We start from the raw sequence: 26,818 nt of genomic DNA, 5'->3' as shown, positions 1-26,818 counted from the left end.
AACTGTGCTCTACTTAGGTCATCATGAACAGAAAATTAAAATCCCAATTGCTCTAAAGAGATTCATTTAAATAAAAGCCAGCCAGGAAACCTCAAGGATGAGAAGTAAATCCTCTGTTTCCCTCACTCTCATTTCCCTGGGAAAGGAGTCATTAATTGTTCATTACAGGGTATCCCATAATCTCTCATCAGCCATATGGGAGCTATTTGTCTATGGGTACAATTTTGTCACAGTTTTACTTAATATAATTCCACCATCATCCTTAAGACATTGCTTCCTATGTGTGCAGACAGAATTGAATTCTAGACTTTTTAATGTGACATGTATTTATTCATTAAGTGTGACATATTTGTCACAGAATATAAAGTAATCAGGCAGCAAACAACACTTTATCAATCCTGCTGTTGTTTCTTCAATGAACCAACTCCATTAAGGAATGTTTTATTATGCTGCAGATTTTTCTTCAGAAATGTATCCACCCACAATATAGCTGAGACTCTAGAAATGTCAAAACATGCGGTATGCATGTATGAAAGCACGTGAACTTTATTTCTACCCAATGACACCCACGGGACTAATTTTAATAACTGTGTTTGTGTACCTGGCTTATGGGAGGGTGGTTAGCTGGAAATCAGCAAAGAAGTCAGGTGAGAAAATAGTAGGAGGTGTGGGGTATGGAAAGTTGACGGTGAGAAGTGGCGGCTGGTGACAGCAAGAGAGGAGTAAGAAAAATACAATATGTAGACTTGGTGTATCCAAATAGGGACATTTAATATCAGGGACAAAATATTCCATACCTTTCAGTCATTAAGCATTTTATTCCAAAATTGTATTGTTTAATGATTGCTGGGTATAGCATGACCCTGAGCATCAGAACATCATTTTTAGTATATTTAATTGAAGATATTAACAAAATGAATGGTACATTTTAAGTTTATTTTCATATTTAAAAAGGAAGCATTTTAAAAACATTTGTGCCTGGATGATGCACTAAAATGCTACCCTTAATTTCTCAATGAGGCTGCACAGATCTTATTTATCCTATCGTCCTTTCCACTGAGCAGCTTTGTTTCATTGATTGAATTATTCCTGTGGATGTGTGAAAGATGCTGAAAATGTGATGGCAAATAAGACTACGTCTTGGTTTCCTGGTCCACTTTTTCTTCCTGTGATAAATCCAGACACAATTCCATTTTGGTTAACTGCAGGTCACTACTACCATCCTCAATGAGCTAAAAATGTTATACTCCCGAGGTTCTCTGCAAACTGGTGGGACCTCCAATGTTCACTAACTCATTATCCTTAATTAACAGGAATCTCACTCAAAGATTTTTTGATGAAAAAGAAGTTTGGCAATATCTAGCTAGAGAGAAGAAAGGGGATAAAGAAGTAGTGGGATTCAGTGAGTGTCCCCTGGAAGAAGGAAGAGGAGAAAAGGCAGCAGAGGTACACCCACTTCATGATGGTGTCACCCTGTATTGTGACCCTCTACACACACTGATGTCTTCCTGTTACATGGGGAGAGCTTGCTTAGAATGCTGGGAGGCAACTGGTATATTTTTGAAGCAGAGATTCTGCAAAGAAACATCCTCTGGGGGTCCACACCTAGCAAGAAGTAATGGAAACTCTGTGTCACCCCAACTGGAAGTTCTGTTGGGTGTTTTAACAGTATGTACTCCTTCAACTTACTATTATATTTGTCCTTTCTGATTTACAGTTATGATCGACAGTGAAACTCAACCTAGAAGGAACTCTGTTCTTATTTGGGGGTTGATGGGGACACAGGACCTTGGAAGTCTGCGTCTTTCTTCAGTCACTCTTTTATTGGAGAAGACTCCAAAGGGATGGAATATGTGCAGGCAGGTTTGGAGGAGAAACTCTGATTTCCATTATTCCTGATTTGGTTGGAACTTTCTTTCCAGCCCTGCAACCCCTCTGTGACTGCTTTTTGTATCCCTCATTAGGGTTAAATTTAATCAGTTTATATGTTTTCACATTTCTATATGGAGAAGAAATTGTATTTCCTGGCCCCAGCAACTCATTAATTAGTGGTTGAACCTTCTTCAGACATCAAAACTTTCATAGAGTAAAGGAACATCTGGTCCATATTCACCTAATTTATTCTGGACAAGGCAGCAATTGATGCTGCTGATGCTGCTAGGAATAATAGCCGCTAATGGTTATTAAACAGTTTCACACACTGTGTTAAGTGTATTTCATGCATAATGTGTGATCTTCACAACAATAATAGGTTATATTATTGTTACCAATTTTTAAGATGTGAAAATAGAATTGAAATGAAAGGAGGTTAAGTGATGTACTCAACCAAGTCAAGGGTGGACGTGGAAGTTGAAGTCCAGTAATCTCACTCCAGAGATGATCTTAACCATTAATTATTATCTGAGAACTCCTAAGAAATGGTACCATCTTTACTTTAAAAATGTTTAAATGGTAGCTGTGCTATTTCATGTGTTAATATACAAAAGCAAAGACAAATTCTGTTCTCTTAACATTTTATAAGAAACATAATAAAAACGGTCAGACAGACAGTAGGAGATTTAGGGAAATAACCACACCACATACTTGCAAAATACGATCCCCTTCTCGAATCCGTCCATCCTTGGCAGCAATGCTATTTGGATCTACCTGCAATGGAAAGGAGAGTCCATCTTTAAAGGGACAGTCAGTATTTGCCCAAGAACTTACAAATACAGTTTTAAGGTCCTGGTTCAAAATTCTATACTGATTTATGACAGAGTGCATGTCGTATTTTTATCCATCAAAAATTACTAATCCTAAAAAAAAAAAAAAAAAAAAAAAATTACTAATCCTAAAAATGTAAGTGGACTGTTTTAGAGTTCACAATAATAAAATGAAGTGGACTAGAGTAGAACTTGATTTGAAGGCTATTTTTCTCCCTCCTTGCCTCCATCCCTTGCTTCTTTTTTGTTTTGTCACATTCATTCATTTATTTCTGAATTCCAGTTGTCAGACATAGTCTTCAGCTGACATGAAATGTTAATGTTAAGATTCTCTGGACCCAGGAAATTTTCTTTCTACTAAGGCAGTCTTTAAATCCTGCCCTGGCTGTCTTAGAAAAGCTGATAGCTATACTATAAGTTCACATTTATTAAAGGAATTTCTGTCTCATAAGTATATTAATTGATGAAGGGATTTATAATCTATCTTGCTCAACAAATGAAAAAAGAAATCCTAGCTATACATTTTATTACTCAGTACCACTTTTCAGATAGGATAAAGTATTTTAACTGTAAACTGTTTTAGAATAAATAGATATTTAAAGGTCTAGTAAGAGGGTATCAACATTTTCATGTGCTGAGCTTGAGTGATGACATAAAGTTCACTGGGGTAATTCCACCTATCAGATTTCTGATGGTTTCAAACCATTCACATTGGCTCATTGCTTCAAAGCTTTTTTCCAAAAAAAGTATTTCAAATGTAGCCTGAGGTTGATCCAGCCTATCCAGATCTTTGATATTACTTTCTTATTTGGGATGCCACCTAACAACTGATTCTTAAGTGATAAATCTAACACATGACACTATAATTACATAGAAAAGGGGTAAGGACAATATTCCTTCCAAGTCCATACACTCAGTTCCTGTGGTTTCTTATCATCCCTGGAAAGTGAGCTTCAAATCCAACATATTTAAATAGTAAATAGAGACTTACTGGAAGGAAGTGAGGGATCATTAATCAATTGCATCCCATTTAAAAGCTATTCACATCCTAAAACTTTGTCTTCAAAACTATAATCAAACTAATTTCAAACTCTTACCTTTCTACCTCTGTGTATATTACAAAAGACATATACTTTTTTTACTTTCTCAACTTAATCAGAGGGATTGTCATAGTTGTACATTTGAAAGAAGTATGTAGCTATTTTTTTTTTTTTGCGGTACTGGGGATCGAACTCAGGGCCTTGTGCTTGCGAGGTAAGCACTCTACCAGCTGAGCTATCTCCCCAGCCCTTGAAAGAAGTATGTAGATCAAATATTCTCTGGAAAGCATCAGTCAGCAAATTCTTTGGTAAAATGATAAATAATGAAATTCTACATTTATTGAGTTATATAGTTTTCTGAGTTTGTTAATTTTGTGATCACTTTCATATTCTAAAAAACTCTATGAAAACAATAAGTAAACATTGTTTTATTGAGTTTCTAGTTGAGAAAGGTGAAGCTCCTCATGTTAGAGAATGTTTTCAGCACCATGACCTTGGAACAGCATGGAAGAACAATTGCACCTAGTTTGTCTAACTCCTTTGGGTGTATCTACATGCATCTATCCCCCCCACAACACTTATATCATGTGTGTGTTTGCATGTATAGGTATGTACTTTTCAATCATATTTATATATACTTTTTAAAAAAAACCCATACTTTGCTACTTCTCATAAAATCATCTTTGGGAGATTTTTTTAAAAAATCACCTATGGTAATAAATTTTGCTTGACATTCTTTCAAAATAATTAAAAGCAAAGGTTTTTGGCATTTTAGTTTCTCACTTCTTGGAAGTAATTATGGGATTGAATAAAACTGATAGATGTGCTCCTTGGGTATTTAAATCTATGCATCTCATCACTAGAGTAAAAGATGTGATTATTGTGAACATTAACTTAAAATAATTAGTTAATGCTATTATTAACAGAACAATAAAAGAAGCAATGGAATGGAAGGACAAATGCTTGCCGATCAAAAACTTTGCTCAACTTCCCTCATTCTTATGGGAATTCATTCAAATTTAGACAATGTTACCACTTCACACTTTTCCTTGCTGGGATTTTGTGGTGAAAGCATCCACATTAAACAAGCTGATAATAATTACATTACTTGGGCAGCATAATTTACTTTCTTAATTGAAAGTGACAAGTATTGGAACGTGGCCAATGCTTCACATTCAAGCCTTGGAAGGATTTTCTCATTGTGAGTCCTTTCACTCTACCCCTCCCCTTCCCCCTCCTCTCCCCTCCCCTCCACAGCATTCTTACCTCGCTGACATAAATGCCTGTGTCTTCTTCATCATCTGTTCGGTAGCAGACTGTCAGGCCGAGCTTCTCTTGACTGCTAACACGACACAGCTCGACCTCCTGAGAGAACAGCACACAGAACCACATTTATCTCAGAGAAATCTCACAGCAGAATGGAGAAGGCACAGATAGTCTTCAGGTCACCCCGGGAAGTTTGAATATTACTGCCCAACATCTGCAATTAACTCATGTGACCAAAATCATCAAAATTTACCTCCAGTGTGTATTTCCGAACAGTCAAACCAATGTTATGTATCTTCATTGTGAAGTTGGAATATGTAAAATAACATGTTAAACATGAACATTATGTGCTTTTACATATTCATATTATTGTGAAGTTGGAAGTACGTACCGTAAAGTCTCATAATGTTATACATACATACATATCTATCTATCTATCTATATATATATCATTAAGTTGGAATCTATTAAATTTTTGATAATATCAAAGTAGATAGCAAAACCTCTCTAAAATGTTTTTCTTTCAAAAAGAAAATAAGTTTAAGTGCAATAAATTTAATGAAATAAGTTTGAATTAAAAAAAATCTACTGAACTTGTTCCATCCATTCTTTTGAATTCTCTACAATATGATAATAAGCAAGTGTTTCGTGAGGTCAGGTCAAGGTTTTCTATTATTTTATAGCAACTCTCACCCTTGGATAGAAATGGGTTCATCCAGGCCGAAGGGAGAGACATCAAGTCATATGGGGCAGAGGCAATGATTCAAAATGCAGCACTAAATGAACATGAAAATACATTTACTGAAACACATGGCTAAGGGGCTTGAAATGTCAGACCTTAGATAATGTATACTGAATCTGTTTCCTGATTTATGTTCAGTAAAATAATAAAATTTCAGTGTATTTCACTTTTATATAATGAAACAGATTTGTACTACTTTCAGAAGCAGAAGACGTCAGGATAAATCACCTTAATTCCCAGCATTAAAACACAAATTGATGCTCTAATCATGGAGCACTTCTTCCTATTGGATGAAGAATACAAGACGCTTTAGTAAATCATCAGAAGAGGAAGGGCAAAATATATTTAAATGGGAAGTGAAGTCTGGAACAAGTTTCTGGGACTCAGCTCTGAGGGAGTTATGCACTTGTCTGTCTTGCCTCACGTCCCTTCTCCATTGCCTGCAAGAGGCCTGGTCTCTGCTCAGCAAATGCCAGGAAGGCTGCTTGATTTTACTTCAAAATCTTTCCTACTATACATGGCATTTTATAAAACAACTTAAGGAGTTTTTCTCTTTTGAATGGAAATAGATTTATGTGTGTGTGTATGTATGAAGAAGATCATGAAGTTTAACAATAAAGTGCTATGGTCTAAATGTTTGTGTCCCCCAAATTTCTGAATTGAAATCCAAATCCCAAAGTGAATGTTTTAGGGGGTTGGGGGACTTGGGAGTTGATTAGGACATAAGGATTGAGGCTCCATGAATACAATTAGTGCCCTTATAAAAGAAGTCCCAGTGGGCTAGCTTGCAACAAGCAGGAAGAATGTGCCTTCTGAAAGAAAGCGAGCCTTCACTAAACACCAATATGCTGTCACTTTGACTTCCCAGCCTCTAGTAATGTGAGAAATAAGTTTTTGCTCTTTTAAGCCATACAGTTTATGCTATTTTGTTATAGCAGCCAGAATAGACTAAGACATAAAATATCCACTTAACTGTCTAGGATTTGAAATAGTGATTAGCAAACTATTTGCTAAATAAAACAACATTCACTTCACTTCAGACGAGAGGATATTTTCCAGAACATTTTGCTACATTAGAAGAAGCAGCATCCCTTTCAATTTTTTTGTGTTTCAGTGGAATCCTTGTCATTGGATAGTGACCATTTATTTTAATGATATGCTATAAACTATGTGTAAATCCTTAGGGTATTTACTATCATAGAGTCCAGTGACCCATCATTTTCACAGCTAACACACATAAAACTAAATTTAGGTCCTCTATCCTCAGACAAGAGCTGCAAATTAGTGAAATACATGAAACTCTGAAGAACCCTGACTTCTTGCTGATGGGCAAAGATATTATAAATTATATTAGCAGTTAAAAAGGTTATAGGATGTGCTGAACAGTCACCAAAAGAGGTGGAAAAATCCTTTCATGTAGATGAACAACAGTAAACAGGGACATGATTTGGCACAAGAAGCAAAAATGTACACACCAAGCAAGGGTCTTGTAAAAATGGGCAACAATTAATGCCTCTGGAGGGAAAGAATACTTGACTAAACCTGTATATTAAGAAGGAATTACAGTGACAGAAGAGCTTCCATTACAACAACCAGTATGCAGTTAGTAAAGAAGCCTATGATTCCTAAGAGACCTACAGGGAACCTAAATACTCCATAAACAACTGAAACTGGGCTTTTAAATCAAGGCAAATAAGAAGCTGTAGTCAAAGCCAAAATCCATGGACTTACAATGTCCTGCCACTGCAAAGGAAAAACTCACAATATCGTAGGAAGACGTTTTTGGAAGGGAACACTCTTTTGGAGTGTTTTCTATATATTCTCAATGGTGTGACCTTGATATTGGGGTTTGTTTAGAAGATATTTGACAATACAATAGAATGTATCTATTAAAAAGAAAAGAGCAGAATCTACTCATAAGGCTTCAATACCCACAATCAAAATGTCTATCCAAGAATCAGAGGGGAAAGGAGACTAAGGTCCTGAGGTCAAAATCATTTTTCAATATTGTCACCTTACCTGAATAAAATTCTGAAACAGGTCTCAAAGTTATCTACCTAATGTTTGTTTTGGGTACCCCTCTTTTAAGATACTCAAACACCCTCGTATTTTTAGCTTCCTGGAGTTCCTGAGGTCTTCTTTTCTAGGTAGATATTTTAGGTTTGCCATTTTACCTATCACCTAGCAAAATTTGGCATTTGACTTGGGTTTCCATTCTCTCACAAGTAGCTCTTTAGAAATAATCGATAAATAAATCTCTTTTTAAATGATCATCATTAGAGAGCATTTAAAATGTGACCCAGCAGCATTCAGGTCATACTAATGTGGGTTGAAAGTACAAAGCCTTAGCTACAAGGACTGAACTTAGAGTGACTGGATTCCAGAAAGTGAGGGAGCCCCAAGTGAGATCATCCTGACCCCACAATCCACCAAACACCAGTCCCAAGTACAAACTGGCATTTCTTTCTTGGGCTGAAAATGTCTCAACTACTGCATATTTCATATTGGTACATTGAAACACAGGTTTTAGAATCAAAGTTCCTTTAGTTCTATGACAGAACAACTTATAAGAAGATACTTGTAGCCCATTTGTTTGTCTGAGGCAAAGGTAGCTTTGCACACTCTTATTATCTGAAAGGAATTTTCCAGCACAGGTTCAATTAAGTATTCCCTTCACAGTGCACACAAGTCCTGATTTCTGAAGAAACAACCTCCTGGTAATAGAGAATGTTCTCCCTAACAACTTTCATACCTTTTCCTCTGTCACTAGGAGGCTGTTTGATGAAAAACATAAAAGTGAAATGCTACCCTCTGTACATTTTCTCCACAGAGACAATTCATGGGCATATACAAATCAAAGCCAAGCCTGTGTGGATGGCAGTGCTAACCACCCAGAAGTCATCAGTGACTGTAGTGGAAGAATCACTGCACACACCTGGAGAGACCACATGCATGTGGACTTAAATGTGCTTCAAGATGTTATGTTCCGGGAAAGTGCATAAAGACACACACACAAATCAAATTATGGTATCTAACCTGCCAGAAACTGACTATATGTAGATTGCGGGTAGAGTAGAAGCGTCAAGTTAGAATAGCTTGCTAAGAAACAGGTTTCTAATCATGGAAGGACAGGAATGGGATTCTAATTATGAGATATAATCCCACCCCAGTAACAATGACTATTATAAAAAAGAAAGTGCTAAATGCTAGTGAGGGTATGGAGAAAGGGGGCTTCTCATACACAGTTGGGAATGTAATTAGTACACCTCTAGTGGAAAATAGTATGGAGTTTTCACAAAAAAACTAGAAAGATAATTGCCATGTGATCCAGCAATCTTACTACTGGGAATTATACAAAGGAAAGGAAATCAATATGTCAAAGAGACATCTTTACTTCCATGTTTATTGCTGCAGTATTAACAATATCCAAGATATGGAGTCAACCTGGGTGTCCACTGATGAATTAATGGACAGAGAAAAGGTGGTATATATACACAATGGATTACCATTCAGTCATAAGAAATGGAATGCTATCATTTGCAACAACAATGATGGATTTGGAGGCCATTGTATTAGGATAAGTAAACCAGCACAGAAAGAAAAACACCATGTTTTCATTTATATGTGGAAACTAAAAAGTTAATCCCATAGAGAAAGCAGAATAGTGGTTGCTAGACCCTGGGAAGGGAATGGGGTGAGGGAATGGAGAAAGGATGGTTAATAGTTACAAGGGTGCAACTAGGAAGGAGGAATAACTTCTAGTGTTTATGGCATAGTAGAACTGCAGGATAACTATGGTTGTCAATAATTGATTAAATTCTTCAAAATAGATATTAGAGAGAATTTTGAATAGTCCTAAGACAAAGAAATGACAAATGTCTGAGGTGATGGAAACATCAATTACCCTGATCTTATCATTGTATATATGTCTTGAAATACCATACTGTTCCCCATCAATATGTATAATTATCGTGTTTTGATTAAAAATAAAAATGTATTTATTTTTAAAAATGAGATTTTTACATAAATCAGTTATACTATAGTGCCATGGAATTTTTAGATTTTTTATGATTGAGATTAGGGAGGAACAAAAACTAAAAAAAAACAAAAACAAAAACAAAAAAAAAAACAACTTTTGCTTTCTAGATAGGACTCTGTTGATGGAGGAGGATACAAAACTTGAAGCTGCCTGCAATGGGTTTTTAAACAGAATTACTCCCAAATTCTAAAAAATAACATGACCCATGCCTTGAAGATTTTTTCCTCGGGTGAGAAAATTCAGAGGGAACCAGCACTACTCAAGCCTGAAGAATAACCAGGACTAAGCAGGACAGTCATTAGGTTACAGGGAAGAAAGGGGACTATTATGTCCATATCTTTATTTTTATTTTATTTATCTTTCTGGTTTTATTTATTAAACAACACATGTACTGTTACACAAACTTAGTGTTTATAATCTATCATTTTCTTAGATTTTTAATGTTGATTAGTAACTAGTAAAATACCATGGTTAATTGTTCAAAGAAGATGCTTATTTAAAAAAAAAATCAGGTATAACTGTGAAAATTTTTACCCCTACAGATAAGGAAGCCTAGATAGTTCACTCTAGAAGTATTGCTTCAAAATCATTATCCCCTGGATAATGGAAACCAGGTATCATACTTAAAAGGAAATAAATAATAAAACTCCTAGAATATCCAAACTCCTCTGACAACAGTGTTCCAGGCCCACAAATGCCACTCCAGATATTATTCATAACAAGTTGCTGCAACAGTAACCAAATCACTTTTCTATAGAGATGTAGAGTAAAAGACAGAGCTCTGGTTATGTCTCTTCACTACCATCCTTAACCTCAATTCCTTATTGAACTATTTCTTTTTCAGTGGTATTGCTCTGAAATACTGGAAGCCTTTGATCCTCAATCACCTATTCTTCAAAACAGAGATTTGGTGAGTTCTTTGGGAAACAGAAATAAGTGGGCTAAGGCTTCTCATTTTGGGCTGTGGATCACTTTAGGAAGTCAGACATGAACCATATTGAGTGGCTTTCATGCCATAATAAAGAAAGAAAGAAAAATTTCATCTATAACGTCAACTAAAGTAATAGATTAATGCTACGGATTGTCAGTAGTCAAAGTCATGAATTTTAGACCAGAAATAAAAATGGGAAACAAAAAATTGAGATAAGTGAAAAGGGTCCCATTAATTTCATATCATTACTTCTACTGGGACAACTAGGAACCCAGACAGACCTTGTGGAATCCAGTTATGGGCTGGCCTCCCCACAAATATGCTGTCTGTAAAAACAATGGCATGCAAGAAAACTAGGGAAAACCTTCTGTTTACATCAGATATGCTACCCCCAGCCAATTTTGCTTCTTGTAACCTTTGAGGAAATTGTAATTTCTTTTAGGTAAACATATAGTTTACATTTACAGGAATCCAGAAACCTGGAGTTTCTCACAGTTGACTCTTGAGTTTTGAGCAAACACTAAAATGATTGTTTAAATTGAAAAATTTCTTATGGTGTTGTTAACTATCCATGGTCATCTGTGATGAGATTTTTGTCCCTCTTAGGTTATTTTTGGGGGGGCCTTCAACAAAATAGTTTAACATGCCACAGTAACTTGCAGGAAAAATATGCATAAAATATTATTTCCAGAGTTGGTTTACTTGTAAAATTGCAATTTTAAGCACTCTATTCTCTGATGAGCTCAGATGCTCTTGTATTCTCCTTCCATCTCCTTTGCTCCACCACTAGACCTTGAACCTGTTGATGCTTCCAATTTTCACTGTGAATAATTGCTTTATGCCCTCACCTCTCTTTATATGAGTTTGAATCCATAGTTAGGCATAATCATCTTTTATAAAAATTCACCACTCCCTTGTTCTCATCTTTCACAGTATCACCCAGAAAAAGATCAATTGCATTTAAGCCTAAATATTCACTTCCTAACATTCCCACGTCAGCAATTTGTGGTCCTGGAGGAAAGGCACACCACAGTGACCAGACCAACAGCGTTCACTGTCTCTTCATTCAACAAATCTCAAACGGGCAGTCAATGCTGCTCTACAACCACACATACTTTCCTTTTGTGTTAGTCAGCTTGTCATCACTATGACCAAACACCTGGTCAAACAACTTAAAGGAATAAATAAAGACTTGCTAATTTTTACTTTATTTTATTTTTTGGTACAGGGGATTGAACCAAGGAGCACTTTACCACTGAGATTCATTCCTAGACCTTTTTATTTTCACTTTTTAAAATCTGAGACAGGGTCTTACTAAATTGCTTAAAGCCTAAGCTGATGCTAGCCTTGAATTGTGATTCTCCTGCCTCAGCCTCTTGAGTTCCTGGGATTACAGGCTTGTGCCACTGTATGAAGTGAAAGATTTATTTGGGCTTATGGTTTCAGAGGGTTTGGTCCATGGTCAGCTGGCTCCACTGCTTTGTGCGTGAGGTGAGACAAAACACTATGGTAGAAGGGATTGGGGAGGAAAGCCCCTCATCTCATGGCAGCAAGGAGGTAGAGAGAGAACAAGGAAGGGGCCAGGAACAAGACATACCCCTTTTAGCACTTGCCCCTAGTAATGTACTCCCCCAACAAGGCCGCACCTCCAACAGTTTCCATCACCTCCCAACAATGCCATCCTGTTACGATTCTGTTAATGGCGTCACCCACTAATGAGGTTGAAGCCCTCATGGTGCAACCACTTGCCAAAGCCCCACCTTTGAACACTGATGCATTGGAGACCAAGCCTTTGACACATAAGCCTTTGGGGGACATTCCAGATCCAATCCATACACTTCTTTTTCACTTTTTAAAAGCCAAACAAAACGAACATCATTCATCCTTTTCTTTTCTCAGATTTCCAACAGAAACTGCTTATTCTTAGTTATATTGCCTTTTTTTTTTTTTTTTTTTTTTTGGTACTGGGGACTGAAATCAGGGGCACTCAAACACTGAGTCACATCCCCAGCCCTGTTATTGTATTTTATTTAGAGACAGGGTTTCACTGAATTGTTTAGTGCCTCACTTTTTGCTGAGGCTGACTTTGAACTCGTGATCCTCCTGCCTCAGCCTCCCAAGCGGCTGGGATTGCAGGTTGTGCACCACCACGCCTGGCTTGGATTACATTTTTTTTAGTTAGATAGATCAATATGATCTCAACTTTCCACTCTGCCAGACTGATATTTCATATCCCTTCTCTCTGTAGCTCTGCCTTAGTGTCTTCTCTCTGCTCAGGCTTAACCAATCACCCTCTTCCATGCTTCATGGAGAAAAAAGAAACATGAGATGTGGAAACTACTGTGTATTTCCTTCAATCACTGTACCAATCTATATGCATTTTTATGTACCCTCTATGTTGTCTTTATATTATAATGCAATAAAGATCCCCAATTCTATCAAAGGAAAATACTCCATTCATGCTGCATAAACCATTAAATTTTTTTTCAAGAATTTACCTCATAAAATTAGTCCTTCTTTTTTCTGTATTATCAATTTCTCCTTTCTTATTAGATCATACCCATTCTCTTTCCCTCCCTCTCTCTCTTTTACACACACACACACACACACACACACACACACACACACAGGTTTTTTGGGGGACACTCAAGATCCAAACTATAGCATTTGTAAAAAAGTAAAGAGGAGCCATTATAAAGAAAATAACACAGCCATATTTTCAGTTTAAACACCTACCAGTAGCATAATGAGGGATTTGGAGGAGTTAAAAGAGAAGAAAGTAAATTGGGAATGTTACCAGTTCAAGTGAGAGAAGATAAAGACTTGAATGCATGCAGTCATTTCAGTTCTTAAACATGCTTACTATTATTTTCATTTTATAAATAAGAAATGAGGCTCATAAAGGGTTAACTAACACCCAAAGTCATACAGAAAGTCTAAGTGAAAGGGGGATTCAAATTCTAGATGAAGAACCACGCCTGGATTCTCTAGTTCCTAATATTGCTTTCTCATGTTTCAAATATCAGTTCAAGTGCTCCTGCCAGGATGGTACTCCATCCCTTCACTCTTCCTGAAGTCAGGCTCCTAAAATTCTCTATTAAGATTTCACTGTTGTTTAGTAACTTCTGGGCAATTATGATCATTTAATTTTTTTTCTTTTTTTTAATTAGCAAATTTGGATTTTGTTAAGTTGCTTACTTTTTTTTTTTTCCTTTTTTGTTGGTACTGAGGCTTGAACTCAGGGGTACTCAACCACTGAGCTCTATCCCCTACCCTATTTTTGTATTTTATTTAGAGACAGGGTCTCACTGGGTTGCTCAGTGCCTTACCTTTGCTGAGGCTGGCTTTGAACTTGTGATCTTCCTATCTCAGCATTCCCAGTTGCTGAAATTACAGGCATGCACCACTCCCTGTTAGGTTGCTTACATTTTTAATTGTCTGTTTCCTTTTCTAGTGTATAAGCAGGTACTTGACTCTTCTGTTTATTATTCTGTTTATTATTCTGCAAGCCTTATGTATGAAACAAAAAAAATTCTGGTTCTATGAAGATGACGCCTGTCCTCTTATCCTTTGCCTTTCTGGTACTAGCATATTGCTGGGAGCTTATGAGCAGCACCAGATTCATTTTTGGGGTGAGTTTACTGCTGCAGAAGAGTTGAATAGGGCATGATTATGTTTGCTATATTTGTTCTACAGTGTAATTGTATTAGATTAAGTAGAAGTCATTCAGAAAGCTCTACAAAGAATAGATGTGACTCAGTCTCATAATATGCACCAACAAGAAATCAGAGTGAACTATAAAGATGAAGTAAAAATATGTTACTTATTCTAAGAATTCCACTAGCAGTTTCCGTCTTCACTTATTCACTTTATTCCCTTATTTCCTTAGTGCCCAATATGTGCTAAAGTTCACATTCAGGTTTGGAAACGTATTACTAAATATTATGCTAAATGCCTTGCAAATATATGCCTTGTTTTATTTTATAAAAAGTTAACAGGGTATTATAGTGCATGACCCTATCATTCTTTTGCAGAAGTACACCTCCTTTCTCTGTGCATATGTGTATGTTTAGGGCTGATTCCAGCCCCAGGAGTAGACATGTGAACTAGATTTTAGCCAATGAGTGCATGCTTTCCCTTGGACATAGTGATCATTTAAGAATGGGTATATGATCTATTTTAATCCCATCAAAATTGGGACCAAGACTTATTAAAATTATTAGGAAAAGAATATTTGCCTTTCCTGTCACACTTGACTTGGCAAGAATGTAGATCAGGAGTAGCTCAAGGCTTAAACTTGACACAATATATAGAGCCTGAGGATAGATTCATAAAAGAAGAGATAAAAAGCTAAAAGGTAGAGATAGACTGAAAGATCCAGGCATATCATTTGAGCCCTCTGAATTGAGTTGTATCTGCAATAGTGAGTTTTAGAGTTTTCAGTTAGGAGAGCTGATAAAACTTTTTGTTTTTCCCCGAAGCATTAGTTTTGGGTCTTCTTTTTCTGGCATCATAGTCCTAATTGATTTTGGTAGATGTTATAAAGTTCATTTTGTAGATAAGGAAATTCAGAGTTAGCATTAAGGAATTTATTCATGATAACTTGGCAACTATTTTTCAGAATCCCAAATTAAATGTAGTCTTTTGTTTATTTGTTTAACCCCAAAGTTTATTTTTTTTATCAGTACACTCTTCTAGTCCAAATGGTCATCTAAGGGCTCATCGCCTAGATGGAGGCTGAAGCTTATAAGAAACTCATTCTGATGCAATGATTCAGGTGGAAAAGACAGATGAGATGAGCCACAGGAGGGAAGGTTCCAGAAAGGAGCGATTGTTCAGTGGTGGGGAGAAGCTCAGGGTGGCTGGAGGTATTGGGGGAAGTATCAGGCGTGATGCTGGAGAGGTAGGTTAGCACCAAATTCTAAAATTTCTTGTAGCCAAAGTTCTGGGCAGAAAAGGGAGAAGTAGTAAATGTGTTAAAAAATAAAGAAAGAAAGAAGGAGGGGAGGTTTAATCTTAAATAAACCATAAATCATTATAAAATTAGGACTATTGAGAGAACCAAAGACTTGTATTTCTGGTATTCAACCCAGGAGGAAGCATACATTTCTTCTATTTTATCTTTTAAAATTGACTAAACTTTAAGGAAATTAATAACATTATAATTTTTCTTTAGAACTCTTTGAAGGTAATGTTGAACACACTCCATCTAGCCCTCTATCTTCTGTACATGGGTTACTTTGCTGTTTCTTCTCTTACACTTTAACTAACTAATGCTCACCTGGGGTGAAGGCCTGGGATTTCAGGGAAGGGTGTGCTAGGGTGGGATAATCCCTGAACAGAATGAGAGAGATGAAGGAAGCGTGTTACTCAGGTGAAATGTGCAGAGGCAGGATCAAGGCTGTTGACCATGTTGCTGTAATGTCAATTGGATCAGGTGATGAGCATAAAATCCATAGGAGAACAAGACTTGAATTGAAAAAAAAAATAGTATTCTTTCAACCCTTAGTGTCTACATTAAATTTATAAAGAAGAAAGAGTTTACCAGACTTTTATACAAAAGCCCTGTCCATTCTCAGAGAGGCTCCAAACCACTGTCATTCAATAGTGCTGCTTTTCACCTGGTCCTGCTGTCTCTATTGTATCTCTACTCTCCACGTTTGTAAGCTGTCTTTTCTTTGAATTACTGCAAATAGCTTTCTTCAAAAAGAAGTGTTAGTAACATTTCTTTGATATTAGCTTTGTGTTTTCTGCAAAGTAAATAGTGGAAAAGAATAGGTCAACCCTTTGTGCCACAGTTGTCTCTGATTTGATGAATGCACTTCTTGGTGACAATGGCTGCTATGCTTTTGAGCTGGCCATGTTTTCAGTAAAGAAGGTCAGGGAAAGAGCTGCTATCTATAGTTTGGGATGCTGTTTAACAATAACAAAACAAAACATTCTGAAGAGGTAGACATGCACCAGAGAAAGGAAAGTACTTTTATCTAAACATAAGGAGAGCTAGAGACAATCTATAGCTATGCTATAGGGCAGAGTGAGCCTAGAGGGTGGGGATAAAAGCAAAATCTGAGCATTCAAAAAGTGATGAATAGGAGTACCTTAGGGAATGTAGTAAACTAGGAGTGAAATAGGTTATCATCATCAACTTTGGGGGATAAGCTTTAGTGTTCAGGGTGATCATTGTTTTATCCAATGGGAAACAACGTCACTGGCAACCAACATTTTGAAATACATGCAGCCCTGTTCAATATTTGGTACACAAGTGAAGGCATGGCTTCACTTGTGAGAAATAAGACACATGGTTAATGGCAAAGATATGATGAAGAAGACAAAATTAAGAGTTATAGGCCTGCAATTTAAGATAAACCCAAGGTTAGCTAGAACTGCAAGTCCGATTCAAATGGCAAAGAGTTTAGTAGAGAGGAGAGATTTACTGTCAACTTGGGCTAAAAGTTAATGAAAGGAAGGAATCTGGAGCATGTTAACAAAACTACTTTTCAAACTTGAGTGGAGATGTTAATCTAAATTGATCAGATTATTCCATTTAGTTTGCTTCATGTTGGACTGATAAGCAATGGAAATTACTTGCAAAACAAATACTGCTTAACTCACTGCTTTCTTCATAGCTGGGAGGTTAATTATAAATGTTACACAGATACTATAAAGATTTTACATTGTAAACATCACATAGAATAAATCTGTGTTCCTGGAATTGGATCAGACAAATCTTTTCATGTTGTTAGAATTTTATAGTCAATGCTTAGATATTGTTTAAGAATATAATCTTACAATGACAATCTAAAAATAATACTTTATTTTAAAAATCTAATGGTCAATAAGAAAGTTAATACACAAGATTCATTATTAAAAGATGCCTTGTGTTCCTCACTTTCAAATTAGTACCACAGTGCATAATAAAAATAAATTGCCTTATAAATACATACTGATTAATCATAGGTGATAGACTGATCTTAAATTCACACATAATTTCATATTTGATTGGTTCTACATTTTGTCACTGACCATAATCCCAAAGTGCCCAAAGAGCTCATTTAATAACACAAATTCTAGATGAATTCTAGATGTTTTCCTTTCCATCCCTTTTTTTTAAAAAAACTGGCTCTCCTAGTTATTTTTTAATGCCAGTCTTCGTGATACACAAAATGCATTGCATCTTTATTGTACTGGCAATAAAATTCTAATAACAAGCATTAAAACCAATTAGTAGACCTGAATATCTCCTGATCTGATGAATGAGAAAAGGAGGGTCCACATTTATCTATTTCGGATATTATACATTGAATTCCAGACTGGGTGACGCTCGGCTCTGTGTTGACACAACAGAAATTTGTCAATGCTCCTGAAGCTTCTCTTTATTTGAAAAGCACTCAGGAACTTTTCCAGCATGTATTATTAAGGAAACATAAAAGGAAGATTAACAAAAAGAAGAAGAATAGGAAATAAATAAGCCTGTTGACAAGATGAACTCTATTTCTATCAGCTGGCTACTGGAGCAGGAAACATAAGCTTTTCTAATGAGGCACTGGGTTATTACTGCAAGGTTTTTCTAAGCTCTTTATATTATGGTTGAGGGAACTTTTCCCATGGTCATTACAACAGGAAAATGTACGACACTTTAAAAGTTGCCAAGATCCTATACGTACAACAAAAATTGTTGCTCAGTTTTTTCCCCCTCTGCACTTTTTCTTATTTGGTAAAATAGCTTCTTAATATAATTAAATGTATACAAATATTTCTGATCTCACTAAGGAAATTCAACTCCAAAAATATATAAAAAAGGTCATAAGCTATTAAGGTTAAAACTTTGTGTTTTTATTTATATTTTTCCCTTTTCTCTAAAAACTTAAAGTACTTGATGAGTTTTTTTAACAAGTATAAAGCCATGCATTTTAAATATACACTCTCAGAAGGGAGAAAGTTCATTCTGGGAAAATATGCACATTCTTGCATACTGCAGAAATTCCTACCAAATGTATATACCTTATTTACGTCCAAACTTCATATCTATGTTTTTCATGTTCAGTCATAGCTATTCACCTATACTCATGAAATTAATAATTAATAGTGCAGTGTACTATTTAATACTGACATTATTTTGCCATGTATCCTTAAAATTGCAGAATAAGTGATGGTATAGACTTTTGTGAACTGGTACATTTTCATAAGAATGTATTTATGCTCATACACATATCAATTTTTAATTTTAAATGGTATGATTTTTTCCAGTCACTGATGTATATATAATTGTGTGTGAATACTCACATTAATAATTGGTATCATTTTAAAGGTATTATAGAGTATTTTATAACATTTTAGTTATAATATGTATCATTGGATTAATTTAAAATTATTTATTTGTTGAAATTATTTTACAGTTATTTGTCCAACTGTTTTATAAATCACTTTTGCTTTGGGCCTTTGAAGAGTAGGCATGTGTCTCTATTTGTCATTGATGAAATTAATCTGATCATTTTAGTCATTTGAAAATTAATTTCAATCACTGCATTACCCTACCCCTCTGCAGTTTACTTTGTAGCTACATACAAAAACTTGTATATAAATTAAGCAGAAGTGTATCAACATCTGTTTGCTACTGTATATAGCAGTAGCAGTGATATTGAATTACATATATAGTTTCCTTCCTTCATTTCTTTTTCTTCTTTCCTTCCTCCCTTCCTTTCTTGCCCAGAGAAGATTGAACCTAGGACCTTATGCATGCTAGACAAGCACACTCCCACTGAGATATACCTCCAGATCACCATGTAATTTGTAATAAAAAAAGTATCCTAAATGTCCTCAATTTTCACAATACAGAAATTCTTACATAATTAAGGGAATATCTAAACAATGGATATTATGGTTCTGAAGAACTTTAAAAAATGGGACATGATCATGACAAATCTCTAAGTAATAAAATAGTACATTTTATATAACACATGGTGCCATTTTAGAGACATCTTATATTCAGAGAGTCTTAAAAGGTAATATTACAGTGGTTAACTATTTACTTTGGCAACTACTTCCTTTTTAATGAATCCTTGTACTTCCAACATTTTTGTTGCAAGCATTTATTTACTTAGAATTAGAAAGTAAGTATCAACAATACAATATTAATCATTTGCTATTGAAAAGGTAAATAATGGTTAGTGTAAACATCATGTATACCTACAGATGTCTATTCCTTTCCTTCAACCCATCTTGTCTACTGGAAAGCATTGATTAAAAAAATAAGAAAAAAATACAATTTTATTGATTTGCTGGGATGAGAAGACACTAAGCCAACATTAAAGTACCAATATTTTTGGTAAGAAGTTCAACTAGCATTATAGGTACAGCTCTCTAACCCATGAGAAATAGAGAAAACTACTTAATAGAATACGATCTTGGAAAATGTGCTTTACTTAATAAGGAATAAAAACAGGAAATGAATATTCAATTTGTAAGAGTTTGTAATTTCAAAGTGTTGCACAGTTAAAAAAAAAAAAAGAAGAAGTTATTTCATCTTCACCCAAAGGAGATACATACTCTTAACCTCTATTGTTTTTATGCCCAGAGTACAACCAAGCTTTTGGGCTACATCATGCCAGAACCTGAGGTTCTCTGTATTGGTAGCAGAGCCAAAGCTGCACATAAGTAGTTTGGACTTGCTCACTGTTCAGAAAGCTGCTTTTCTTCCTGAGCTGGCTCATAACCTCATCATTTTGCCAGTCAGGTATAGTAGGGTTACTTATTACTCTCCAACTTTGGTCTCTTGAAGATAATGGTCCTTGCATATGAAATGACTCTCCCCTCTTTGTTTCTACTGCCTCTCTCACTGCTCTTGTTCAGGCCTGCAGGAGCTCTTCTCCAACTGTTCTACACTCTCAAATCCATCTGGAACATTGCTGTCTGATTAATCTCTATGTAAACACACCATTCCTTACTAAAAAGTACTAAATGGTATCCACTGATTACTGAAGTAAGTTCAAACTCCTCAGACTGACAGACACAGAAGACCTTCTCTTCTCTGACCCTAAACCTTTGCCCCAACATCCCCTACTACTCCCCTCAGGGATCTGATGACCTGGACAAATGGAAGCAAGAATCATTTTTCAAATCTATCTCTTCCTCCAAATGAATGCCACTTCATTTCCTGTCCTGATTAAAATTTTGACCTACGATTTAAGATCTAGTGAAGTACAAACTTCCAAAGGGTGTAGAAAATACACACAACTTTGTATATCAGTGTTGATTGCAGGACCTTGACAGTAATGAGTGCTTGGTGCCCATTTGTTAAATGCATACATACAAGCCACACCACTACCACAGTCTTTATGAACCAGAAGTGCTCTCCAGTCCTCTAGGTATGCAAAGGTCTCTGCATCTGTAGCCCAGCACATATAACACTTGATTTTACATCATTCTTAAGGAGGACAGGGATGATCCCAGCTTCAGAGTCTGTGTTTTCACACTAGGATTCAATGGCATCTGAATATATCTAGAAAGCTAGTATTAAGTAACCTTCTAGAACCTGTTTGTAAGAGGGCTTCAGGGTCTGTCTGTGAGAAAGAACATTAAGACAGGACTTCCATATTTGCTTGTGTGTAGTGTGAGCTACTCAGAACCCTTCTGCTGAAAACAGATGATGACCATAAACTTCATTTTGTTGAATATACACTAAGATAAAAAAATTAACAGTAGACACTTAGAGGACCAACATGAATGAGTTAAGGTGCAACTCTGGAGAATACTTAGGAAGTAGATTTTAATAGTATCAATTAAAAAGTTCTTAAAATCTTTTTAATAGATACTATTTTTAAGATCATATTTAGTTCATAGAAAACTGAGCAGAAGGTACAGAGATCTTCCATATACTCCCTTCCTCCACATATACACAGCCTCCCTTATTATCAACATCTCCTAACCAGAGCAGGAGAACATTTATAAACTGCCACCTACATTTAAAGGCTCCAAATCCACAGTTTCTTTTAGGGTTCACTCTTGTGTACATTCTATGGGTTTGAACAAATGTGTAATTACATTATGAGTTGTTGGAATATCATACACACAGAATTTTAACTGCCTTAAAAGTCCTAGGAGTCCCTGCCTATTTATCCCTCTCTCTCCACTAATGCCTGAAAACCAGAGTAGTTTACTATCACCACAGTTTTGACTTTTCACACAATTGGAGTCATGTAATATGCAGCCTTTTCAGACTGGTTTCTTTCACTTCTAATATGCATCAGTGTTTGCTCCATGTGCTTTCATGGATTGGTAGTTGATTTCTTTTAGTGCTAAATAATACAACAATGTCTGGATACACTCTAGTTATTCCATTCACCTACTGAAGAACATCTTGGTTACTTCTGAGTCTTGGCAACTAAGGAAGTTAATTTTAAACTTAAGAATATTTCATGATTTCAGTGAACCTATGCCTCAATATTGATGGTTTCATAGGAAGTGAAGGGCAGAAGACAAAGACCAGGGACCATCCAAGGTGAATAGGAGACCTCAGGAATGAGACTGGGAATCCCAAAAGCTAAGACTGTTGGTCTAATAGAAATAAGAAAGGCACCATCTCCATCCCAGAGGACTGCAAAGAAAATTGCCTCTCAAGAGAATATTATGCTAAGTGAAATAAGCCAATCCCAAAACACCAAAGACTGAATGTTTTTCCTGATAAGTGGATGATGATATATAATGGGGGTGGGAGGGTGGGGGGTGAGAGAAGAATGGAGGAACTTAGGTTATGTAAAGGGAAATGAGAGGGAGGGGGGTATGAAAAATGGTGGAATGAGACAGACATCATTATTCTATGTACATGTATGATTACATGAATAGTATGAATCTACATCTTACACAACCATAGAAACGAAATGATGTATCCCATTTGTGTACAATGAATCAAAATGTAGTCTGTGGAAAAAAAATAATGTATCCTTGAGTGAAAGAGAAACTTTCACTCATTTGAGAAGGTGCAATAATAAGCTGGTCCTCCTGCAAACCTTATGGAGACTTGCAGCTTAAATTCTCACTACTGTGAACTGAACCTCAAACAGTCAGAACTGATAATTGAGTTTAAACTGGTATTAGGAAGGTGATTTCCCCAGCAGTCTGAAAGGACTTTCTGACTAGAGAAATTCAGACCTCAAAGTGTTCCAGAGACAAAATTAGAACAAGTCTAGATTTAAAAGTTTTGAAGCAAGCAAAATATTATAAAAATAAGGAAAAGAAAAAAAAAAGCATGAAAAGTGAGACCCAGAAAGAGGAAAAGACAAAATAAAACAGGTATCATAATTGTGAAGTCATTAGAAATACAGAATATCATGAAATAAATATGAGAAAAGATTGTAAATATGAGCACAAAGTGAGTGTAAAACAGCCACTAGGGAAAAACCTTTAGAAAATGGAAATCATAATAATTGAAGTTAAAATTTATTGGGTGTATTTGACAGATTAGATATAGTTCAGGAGAATATTCAACCAGAAATTAGACAGACTTGACAAAATTATCTTGAATGAATAAAGAGATAAAGCAGTAAAAGCTAAGAAATAAAAGTTAAGAGAAATGAAGATAAAAACTGAGAAAGTTTCTGAAATGATGAAAAGTAGTAATCCACAGATTCAGGAATCACGTCCTCATACAGTGGAGCAGCATCTTTACCATGCTGAGATGAAACTTCTGTTGAACCAAGGGTCTCTACCTAGGGAAAATATCCTTTTAGAATAAGGGTAAAATGAAGGTATTTTCAGAAACAAAACAAAACAACATTTTGCCAAGAGCAGGCTGTTACAAATGGAAACTAAACATTATACTTCAAGTTCAGAGGGTAAACAAGATGGAAAGTCTGAAATTCAAAAGGGAATAAAAAGCAAAGAAAATCAAATCAAATATGAAATGTGTATGACAACTCATAATGGCATAATGGCCTGAAGAGCTAAAGTAGAGACAAAAATTTAAATATTTATGAGGGTAACGTAAGTCAGGAGAGGAGTGCTTAAAGTGTGTTTTTGAATTCCTATATTGCTTAGGGAAAGTAAAATAATTATAAAAATGGACTATTAACATTTCTAATATTGTAAGAGAATAGAAAAATATGTATACTTCCAATCTAGCAGAGCAAAAAGTGAAATGAGAAAAGTAATCAATTCACATAAAAGATAAGGAAGTAAAGAAAAACATAGAAAAGATAAAACAAATGAACCACAGTTTAAAGTAATGCAATCAAATTCAAATTTATAAATGATGTAAATACAAGTCAAATAAATGATTATAAGACAAAAATGACAAAATAGAAATGCACACTAGCCACCACTAGCAAAACAATCTAGCTACACAAAAGTGTACAAGAAACACTTGTAATGAGTTATAAGAAATGTACCTAAAACATATCAAACCATAATAGGTAAAAGTATAAGTTTTCCAAAAGAAAAACTTCATGAAATATGAAGAAAAAGCTGGTATAGCTATGTTATCTAATGAAATATACCCTTGGACACAGAGTATCACAAGAAAAAATGAGGATGAACACACACACCTGTGTGCGTGAACATGCACTTTAAAATACGTTGACCAGGAAGAAATCCAAACATTCTGGGCTTGGATGTGCCTTAAAAAATGATCTCAAATTGTAGAAAGCAAAAATGACAGAAGTAGAGGTAGAATTTGGCAAATTCATTACCATAATGGTAATTGATAGATAAATCAGGCAATATATCTTTGAGTATATAGAAAATTGAGCCACATGATTAACAAGCTCCATCTAATGCACAGCTATTGAACATTATCCCCCTATATGTGGAAAATACATATTATTTTCAAGCATGAATTAACCTTTTATGAAAATGTTCTGCTTAACATAATAATAGCAAGCACATTACATTTAATTTTTGCTAGACAGCATTGCAAGCACTTTAGAATACATTTAATCCTCACCACCATTACGAGGATCTGGTATATAAATATCCCCATTTTGCATATGAGGTGCAGAGATTTTCCCCAGGCAACACAACTAGAAAATGTAAGAGTTGGGATTCAAGAGTCTGTGCTCTTTGCTACTATGTAATACTTCAGAAAAATATGCACTGTTTGGGAATAAAGTTAATAAAAAGATGTGTAAGTACCTTATGGAAAAACTCATAAAATCTATTTACAAACATTAAAGAGGATCTAGAGAAAAGGAGAGCTCATGTTAAAAACTGGAAGAATTAATGGCATAAAGATGTAATTCTTCCCCAAATGATGTGCAGATTCAAAATCCTCATAATCCTGCTGTGGATTTGCAAAGTTAATTTAAAAATTTATGTGCACTAGCGAAAGACAAAGAACAGAGAAAATACTTATAAAGAAGACTAAGGTAAGAACATTATCTAGCCAACCACCAAGACTTCTGATAAAGCTATAGAAGACTTTAAGAAGGTGTACTGTGACACAAAATTTAATAAAATGACCAATGGAACAGATTGGAGGGACCAGAAACAGATTTACACATGAACAGAAACTCGATTTATGAGTATTATAATCACATATCTATAGGTAGTACTGAGAGAATATAGCATATATACTAAAAATAAATAAATATGGGCCCTAAACTCCAACTACAATAAGAAATAAATTCTGTGTGGATTAAAGATTAAGGTAAAACCCACAAAATTATTTTTGTAAAAAATTTAGAATCCAAGTAGAAGCCAATTTTATTGGGACTGAAAGTTTCTTAAAATAGAGAAAAATATACTATAAAGAAACATATTAATATATTATACTGCATTAAAATTAGGAACTTTTGTTTATTGATGATACCATGAAAAAGTGAAAACCAAATCACAACCTGAGAAATGATATTGGCAACATAAAAGATTGATTCCAAAAATACAGAAAATGCTAACAAAATCTATAAATGAAAAAACAATTGACATATAAAGGAACAAAAGACTTGAAATGGGATTATCAGGAAGCAGAAAACTGAATAGGCCAATAAACATGGGAAGATGATCAGCCTCTTTAATTATCAGGGAATGGAGATTTTAAGTCACAGTAAATTACCATTTCAAGTCAACTGAACACAATTAAAAATATGGGGAATCAAAGTCTGTTGAGGCCAAGAATTTTTGAGGATGTGGTGTGACTGAACACCTCCACACTGCTGTGAATTAGAATTGTTTCAAGCACTCACTGTCTAGGAAATATTAAGGTGTGCATATCCTGTGCTTCATGAGTCACCCAGAGAACTCTCTTAATATGCACCAGTCTATCCATAAGAGAATGTTCATAGCAGCTCTGTAACATTGCAAAACTAGATCACTTCAATGTCCACCAAGAGACTACATAAAACTGTGTCGCTTTCATAAATGTTAATCTGATACAGCAATGACTATGAGTGAATTACAATTATATATAACAACTGGGCTGAACTAGGAATTAGGCTCATAATTTCATGGAAAAAACAGCAGGTTTCAGAAGCTTACATTCAATATGGTTGTATGTACATAAAGATGCAAAGTTAAAGAACATATTGTTTAGAGCTCCAAAGATATGTGGCAAAATTATAAAGATAAACAAGACAGTGGTAAACACAAGATTCAGGATGGTAGTTACTTCTGTGGGAGAAGATAAGGAGAGGCTTAGGGCGTGAGGCACGCGTCGTACTGCCATGACGTGGTAATGGTCTTCCTCTAGAAATGCTTGTTGGGCAGATGGGTGTTCACTGCACCTTTATTTGAAAGAAAGTTGACATTGTAACATAGTATTGCTAACTCAGGTTATTTCAGACCTGCCATTACAGTCTTATCCCACTGTACTAAAAGTATAGTAGAAAACAAGTAAAAATAAAAGACCTATTTCAGCTCTTTATGGCACTGGAAGCATAAAGTCAGAGTCTACTTGTTCTCCTTGAGGTAACTGTTGGAACGTGGCGTAGGATGTATGCAATGATCTGAGCAATCCATCGGCACCATGCAGAAACGGAGGCAGGAAAAGAGAGGGGGCAGCAGAACATTAGGTTCACAGGAGGCTGGGACTGGCACAGTTGAAACCAGAAGAAAGGAAAATGTCAGATTTCATGAGGTAGCAAAAAGGCAGTCAGAGAGCACATATAAGAC

At 35.5% G+C, this 26,818-nt stretch overlaps 1 protein-coding gene across 1 annotated transcript in view; it reads right to left on the bottom strand.

Moving 5' to 3' along the window:
- The window catches only part of Pdzrn4 (PDZ domain containing ring finger 4), a 358,359-nt gene that overhangs the window by 18,063 nt on the left and 313,478 nt on the right, over positions 1-26,818 (bottom strand). Inside the window, exons 6-7 of the mRNA XM_047549877.1 lie at positions 5,009-5,107; positions 2,584-2,646 (exon numbers count right to left, since the gene is read on the bottom strand). Of these exons, the coding sequence (XP_047405833.1) occupies positions 2,584-2,646; positions 5,009-5,107 (162 nt within the window). The remainder of the gene's footprint in view (positions 1-2,583; positions 2,647-5,008; positions 5,108-26,818) is intronic.

This window comes from Sciurus carolinensis, chromosome 4 (assembly GCF_902686445.1).
Source record: "Sciurus carolinensis chromosome 4, mSciCar1.2, whole genome shotgun sequence".
NCBI lineage: Eukaryota > Metazoa > Chordata > Mammalia > Rodentia > Sciuridae > Sciurus > Sciurus carolinensis.
This window is presented reverse-complemented; position numbering and strand designations above follow the sequence as displayed.